The sequence below is a fragment of the Sinocyclocheilus rhinocerous genome, unplaced genomic scaffold (assembly GCF_001515625.1).
Source record: "Sinocyclocheilus rhinocerous isolate Xijiao unplaced genomic scaffold, SAMN03320098_v1.1 scaffold1563, whole genome shotgun sequence".
Lineage (NCBI taxonomy): Eukaryota > Metazoa > Chordata > Actinopteri > Cypriniformes > Cyprinidae > Sinocyclocheilus > Sinocyclocheilus rhinocerous.
This window is the reverse complement of record NW_015656185.1, coordinates 880,638-888,223: the sequence shown is the minus strand read 5'-3', so window position 1 is coordinate 888,223 and position 7,586 is coordinate 880,638. Positions and strand designations below refer to the sequence as shown.

Here is a 7,586-nt window from a genome sequence, read left to right as displayed (position 1 = left end):
AAGAGAGCTAAGTACCTCGAGCTGGTGGAAGAGGCCCACTGTGAACCTATCGAGGTGGGATGCAGAGGATTCCCAGAGCAGTCTCTTCACCGGGCATTCAGGCTCCTTGGTATTAGAGGTTTACAACTGAGAAAAGCCACCAGGAACATCAGTGAAGCCACTTGAAAAGTTTTTCGCTGTGGCTGTGGATCAAAAGGGGAGACATGTGGTGTAGCGCGCTGCTTGGACACAAACTGGGGACTGATCACCCCCGGTTGGGTCGCCCAGGTGAGGGTGTCTGATGATCAAAGACCCGAAATACCCTATGAACCTGGGGTCATCACTGAGGATGTGTCCAAGCCACACCATCCAGACATAGAAGGTGTTTCTTCAAACTAAAATGAACAGCTTGGGTGTTAAGTATTATGACATTAATGACACATTACAGCAATTCTCATTTTTATACAAGAAAAAAAAATACTGTACTATTTATCGAGCATTTTTTCTGTTTTCTTAAATTACATAGAAATATATGTAAAATTACTAAAATAATGCCATTAATAGTGAAATCACCACCAGATGGTGCAAATGGCACAAAAACCCTAATCTTAATAAAGTATCCTATATGAAATACAAAAACTTCTATAATTTGTATTAAATGTTTATCAGAAAAACTGTTATTTACAGGTATTTCCTGAATTATTGTAATTAAACACCATCACTGTAAAGAAAACAAGAGTAAAAAAAAAAGTCAAATGACTGGCAGCAAAAGAATATTAAACATCAACAGATCTCTCAGGATCTCAGCATCTTCATTAATTACTAACCAGTTTAATTTCATTTCATACAAAAGTTTTTGTTGAGAATTAACCAGAGGTTTAGATGTTAATGTTTTATTGAAAATAAAAAAGTTTGATTTTACCGTGGTGGAGATCAGTGTTTGTTTTAGATGGGCTCTTGACCCTTGATTTAGTAAGCCTCTGATTTTCTCTGTAGGGTTTACACATTGGTTTTTTAAACATATTCATTAGCTAAGCAAATGCATTAGAGAATCTGATATGGTGGAGTTGATTACTTCTTGCTCATGTTTACAGAAGCTCCTTTGTGATGCCATTAGTGTTATGCCAGAATGATGCCAATACGAGATTCTAATTTTTAATAAATTAGTATTATTTCATAAATTTTTTTCATTAATTTTATTTATTTTTAGTCATTACAAACTTTGAGCTGTGTTTTTCAGATGCACAGAGACATCATGAATCAGCAATGAATCTCAACAATGGTGACCATCAAGAAAAAGCTGTTTTGTGATGTTCAGAGTACAGAGAATGGCCCAAGCTACTGTGTGTTTGTTAGATCATCACCAAAAACTAACCAACATGATACAATTAATGCTTCTCTGTACCTTTGTCATACGAAATATACTTCAAAAGCACTGAGATAAGAGCCCAACTAAAGTAAATAGATCTCCATCATGGTAACATCACACTTTATTATTTTCAAAAAATCTTCATGGGTTCCAGAAATGTAGACGTGTTTACTGTGATTGTATTGTAGCTCGTTATGTATCTTTATGTTGTTATTATTATTGGTATTTATTGGAATGTAATTGTCCAGTTGTGGTGGTGTTTAGAATGTTTTAAAAACTAAAACTTTTGTGTGTGTGTGTGTGTGTGTGTATGTAGATGTAGAAAACATATACAAACAATCACAAGAAGAATATATTTAAAAAAAAAAAGAAAATGTTTAGTGAAGGGGTGGATTTTTAATCCCCTCCTCTTCTAGTACATAATGAACACATAATCATTTTTAATAGTTTTCTTAAACTTGTGCATGGTATTTATGTTATGTGCAATGTCTGTATTTGGTATCTGAGAGCTAACTGAGGGTCTGACGCATGTCAGGAATGCAGTAACAGTGTTTACTCATTTAGCCTGGCTTCCAGAGAATAAATATGTATTTGTTTTGATTTAAGCAAGGAGAATCAACAGCTGCCCAGATGAGAAGTGCCATCACAAGATTTGTGACTCACCCACGATCCTTATGGATATTTATGGATATTTGCTTACGAGTGGAACTTAGTGTCTCCAAGAAACTGTCTTTAGATTTGCGTAAAGAAATGTTAGATGCATCCATGTTGGATGTTGCAAGAATGATCTGTGCTGTTAATCTATCAGAACCTGTAAAAATGACATCAACAGACCATCCCTAAGACTATAAGTACTTATGTTTCTGTTTTCTAAGTTAGTTGCAGGCTGGCTCCTCTAACTCATTTTCCACGGCATTTGGAAGTGTGGAGAATTGTGTCTTCAGTAAACTATATCTGTCAACTGATTGAACTTCAAATTTGACTCCTGGTCTTCATTGAGCATATTGTTCACTCTATGGGGGTTAACTCTAATTCCCCTATATGTTATGCTTGTCAAATATATTACATTTAAGTATAGGCATCACTGCTACATAATTTCATGACATCCATACATTCATTTTCCAAACCGCTTTATCCTCTGCAGGGTTGGACTAGAGCCTATCCTAGTATCTCAGGCCACAGGCGGGTACACCCTGAACAGATGGACAGTCGATCGCAGGGCTCACACACACACATTCACACATCCGGGCAATTTATAATGTCACCCATGCTGCATGTCTATGGATTGTGTGGGAATACAGAGCACCCGGAGGAAACCCTTACAGACACAGGGAGAACATGCAAACTTGACACAGAAAGGCTTCCTGGCTCAGCCGAAACTCGAACCAGGGACCTTCTTGATGTGAGGTGACAGTGACCTAGGTCCTTGCTGTGAGGTGACCTAATTTCATGACAAATGCAGACCAATTTGCCACAAAAGGTGACCCACTCTGAAAAGTACCTTCCCTACCTCATGTCCCAGGCCCTGACCTGTCCACTCCTCAATACTCAACCAGGTCTGTATGGCAATTTCGCACCCAAAATGAGGCCAACACAAAACAGCCGTTTCTCAACCACAGTCGGGCCAGGTCCACACATCCAAAGCCTAGCCAAATCCGGCAATGATTACTTGGCCAGAGCTGGCTTACTTGATTATTCCAGCAATCAGCCATTTGTGGAATGAAATAGCAGACTATCTGCCTAAACAATCTTTGAAACAGGACAGTATTATGGAGGTATCCTTTAGCAAAGCAGAAATTAAAGCAATAATACTGATTAGTACCATGAATGCCTGGAAAAAGCAATGGGATAAAGGACACAAAATAAATAATTTAAAAATTGTAATTCTTAATTGTTAATAACAAAGGACAAAGTTAAAATAAAGAAATAAAGAAATAATACAACTAAATTACACTAAAACTAAAATACAAAGCTACAACGAAGATACAAAGTTTTGACCTACACTCCAGTGCAGTAGGTGGCATTAATTCACTTTAAATGTCAGTTGCCAAGAAGACAGCCCAGTCTTCCGGTTTGGTCATGTGACGTTCGACATTGATTTGTCATGCATTACATTATATTGTAAATAACATTTCTTTATATTCAGTTTTCCAATATGTTTAATAAAGATCTAAATTTGTATTACATTACTGTAAAACAATCATGAAAACAATCCTGTTTTTTAAAATCAAGGGTCTATTTCTACTTGGAAATGGCTTTTATTGGTGTAACCACCGGTTAATTTAGTAAAATTAAATAGCTAAAAAATCGGCGAAAACCAGCTAATGTAGAAAAACACTTTTAAAGCATAGAATAAATTAGGCCTAATTTTTACGCACTAATAAATAATCCGTATCCGTCCAGTAACTGATTCATTCTATTGAATGACCCAGAGAAGCGATCATGTGTCAGAAGTGAAAGTGAAAGAAGGATCTTCTGCAGTTTTGGGCCTTAAAAGCGCTGACGCACCGACTCTTTGTGTAAAGCCGAGACGAGTAAACGTTCAAAAGCAGTGTTTAGAAAGAGCTTTACTCCAGACTGATTGTTAGAGCTATAACTTTACATATCATACAGTGTGCAGGTGAAAGATGCTAAACACATCGACAAAGACACCGACCGGAGGATTCTCTTTTGAGAACACACGCAGGTGAGACATCGTTAGGCAATCACAATGTGATCAAGACATAAAATAGCTTACAATTTACAGTGTTTGATAAGTATTAATATGCATGCTCTTATGTTTTGCATGTTTGTGATTTTTATATGTTTTCACAGAAATGCTGTTCTTGAAGCAAACTTATCAGAGAAGGGGTACAGTGCGCCAAACGCCAGGAAGACTGGTACCACCATCGCTGGCCTGATATTCAAAGTCTGTTTTATCAAAATCACTATTTATGTAATTAATTACTGATTAAATATTTAACACTTCTATGATGTTTATGTTTTTGACTGGTTGTAAATAAACATAGCAATATTAAATTAATAAAATGGTGTATAATTTATAGGGTGACCATACGTCATCTTTTTCCCGGACATGTCCTCTTTTTTGGACCTACAAAAATGCGTCCGGCCGGGATTTAATTGCCCAAAATGTCCGGGATTCGGCTGTTTTCTTAATCCCGCTCCTGCTGAATCTCTGACCATTGCCGCCTGCTCCCGCAACATGTGTTTCGCTCCCGCGATTTTCGTGTCCACTCCTTTAAACATTCTAATATTGTGTATAATTTTGGCGCATCAGGGAGCCGCTCTCAGGATGCGGTGCATTTAAATATTTTTGAATGAGCATTCGCTTAGATTGTCAGTCATCTCTCCTTATTCTTGACCTGAGGTCAGTCAAATCTGACTCCTGCAGCTCTTGTTGGATGCAGGGTTGCCAAATTCACGTTTTTTCCACAGAATTGGGCAGAAAGCTGAGTCCTTAATATTTTCAAGAAACAGCTGAAAACACATCTCTTTCATCTTCATTTGACCCTCTAACTCTACCACTCTCTATTCTAATGCTACTTCTAATTTTATCTCCTTGGTTTTTTTTTTCTTAAAAAACTTGACCCTCTAACATTTGCACTCTCTATACTATTTCTAGTCTAACTACTTGTTTTATTTATAAAGAAAGAAGAGCCTCTAACACTAGCATTCTCTATTCATTCTCTATTCTTTCTACTTATTTTATTTTTATTTATTATAAATAATGACCTTCTAACACTTGCATTCTCTATTATTTTTCTGTTCTATTGACGTTTTAGTTTTATTTAAAAATGACCCTCTAACACTAGCATTCCCTATTCTTTTTCTATTCTTTCTACTTGTTTTTTTTTTATTTATTATAAAAACAAAATAAGTAAACAAACAAAAAAAAACACCTTTCTATGTATACTGTTAGGCGAAGCCCCGCCCACGAACCCCGCCACCTACGGTCCCCTTTTTGAAAAACTAAAATATGGTCACCCTATGTATAATATTTAATTGGAATAAATACAATAAAATGTGTTTTATTTTATAGGATGGAGTGATTTTAGGTGCAGACACCAGAGCCACAGATGATATGGTCGTAGCTGATAAAAACTGCATGAAAATCCACTACATAGCTCCCAAAATCTAGTAAGTCAATTCCTTGGTTGCTCATCATTAGAGTTTAAGTCTCTATCTAAACCTTTCTTTGCGGTGTCTGTTTTTTTTTCTCTTTCCACAAAAGTTGTTGCGGTGCAGGTGTTGCGGCTGATGCTGAGGTCACAACTCAGATGATGTCATCAAATGTGGAACTGCATTCACTCAGCACAGGACGACCTCCTCTTGTCGCCATGGTGACCCGACAGCTCAAACAGATGCTGTTTAGGTGAAGGAGTGTTTGCCAAATAGTTAAATTAATTTGATTATGCTGATCATGCCAAAATGATTGATACATAATTACATCATTCTGTATTTAAATTATTGCTCTCTAGTTAACCGAATATATTTGTTTATCTTGAAGGACTATTTCAAAATAGTCCTAGGACTAAGACTGGTGGTGTCCCATTTTTGTAGGTATCAGGGGCAAATTGGTTCTTCTCTAATTGTTGGAGGTGTGGATGTTAACGGCCCACAGCTCTATAGCATCTACCCTCATGGTTCCTATGATAAGCTTCCTTTCCTTACAATGGGTACAGTTACTTTTTCCTTACCTCCTTTCTTTGAACAAACACAATCTGAGCAAAATGCTGATCTTTACAGTTTAAAAACATTGTTTTCGCCACCTGCCCTTATTTAGCAAAAACATATATTTCAGGGTCTGGAGCAGCTTCTGCCATTTCTGTATTTGAGGATCGTTACAAGCTAAACATGGAGGTCAGACAATTATTTATAGACATTCTTAATGATATTGTCAAACATGGTATTGTATATTTGTTGTAACTGTAGTTGTAATCAAGGGGGTGTGAGGACTGATATAACATAAAAAGAAATATTTAAAAACACAAAAACATTCTATGTATTCTAAAATTGATTTCTGTGTAGTTGTTCTTCCATGGGACATAGGAGAAGAAATTGTGAATAATGTACTCTATATTCTCTAAAATTAATTTCTAAACGTGTTTTAATCATTGTTCCATGGAACACAGGACAAGAAATTTTGAATAATGTTCACACTGCTGTTTTCCATACAATGATTACATAATTGACCTGGAGCTCAAAAATTACAAAAAATCACCATAAAGTATCCTAAAAGTAATCCATATGAATTGTGTGCAGTATTGTAAGTGTTCTGAAGGCAGCTTAGTGTGAGGAACAGACTATAAGTTATTCGCTAAAAGCTTCCCCTCTGCCTTACTGTAGCTTTAAAAACTCATTTGCACGATATATCTAAACCACAGCATGACCAGTTACATGGCACATGAGAACCAGTTGCATTCAGTAACCCACTGAATGATGTGTCTGTTCACGAATTATGAAAACGCAAATGTGACAGAATGTAATGTAACAGCAAATAATATTCTCACATTTTATAATACTGCAATCTTTCTGATACTGTAATCACTTTCTATTTTAGTGGCCTGGTATTTTCCTATTCCTTTTTTAAATAGTGATTTTAAAACAAAATCAAAAGTCAAACCAGCTATCTCAGAAATCTTGAACTTGAAACTTGAATCTGAAGTATATAAAAATCTGGAAAAACGACAAAGGTAAAAGAAAGATTTTTATATGGAAATGAACAATTCACTAAATAATTGTGAATAATGGAAAAGTACAATATAAAACTATTGATTTACATTATATGTATGATAAACGTTTTAAAATACATTTTTCCCACCAAAACATTCATGTGAATGTCCAACGTCCTGAATGTGCTCTTTTTTTTAATCCTACTTCCCAAATTCATGTTCTGTATTTGTTCTTTTTAATCCCACATCTACTCTTGGGAATGAAAAGCTGGAGGAAGCAAAGCAGCTGGTGAGGGATGCCATCACTGCAGGCATCTTCTGTGATCTGGGTTCTGGCAGTAATGTAGACCTGTGTGTGATCACAGAGAAAACTGTGGATTATCTGAGAGCATATGACCAGCCCGTTCAGAAAGGATTGAGGTGAGATATATAGACCAGTGTAATGTGGAAGATCACTGTTACATTATCTATGTCTTCACTCTAAAAATGCTGGATTGTTTCAACCCAACTTTGGGTCAAATGTGGACTAACCCAAATTTAACCCAACAGCTGGGTTAGTCCATATT

At 36.3% G+C, this 7,586-nt stretch overlaps 1 protein-coding gene across 1 annotated transcript in view; it reads left to right on the top strand.

Moving 5' to 3' along the window:
• The first annotated feature begins 3,781 nt into the window (after positions 1-3,781).
• The window catches only part of LOC107719854 (proteasome subunit beta type-7-like), a 6,017-nt gene continuing 2,212 nt past the window's right edge, over positions 3,782-7,586 (top strand). Inside the window, exons 1-7 of the mRNA XM_016527395.1 lie at positions 3,782-4,034; positions 4,163-4,256; positions 5,388-5,485; positions 5,580-5,720; positions 5,909-6,024; positions 6,150-6,208; positions 7,289-7,440. Of these exons, the coding sequence (XP_016382881.1) occupies positions 3,976-4,034; positions 4,163-4,256; positions 5,388-5,485; positions 5,580-5,720; positions 5,909-6,024; positions 6,150-6,208; positions 7,289-7,440 (719 nt within the window). The 5' untranslated portion in view covers positions 3,782-3,975. The remainder of the gene's footprint in view (positions 4,035-4,162; positions 4,257-5,387; positions 5,486-5,579; positions 5,721-5,908; positions 6,025-6,149; positions 6,209-7,288; positions 7,441-7,586) is intronic.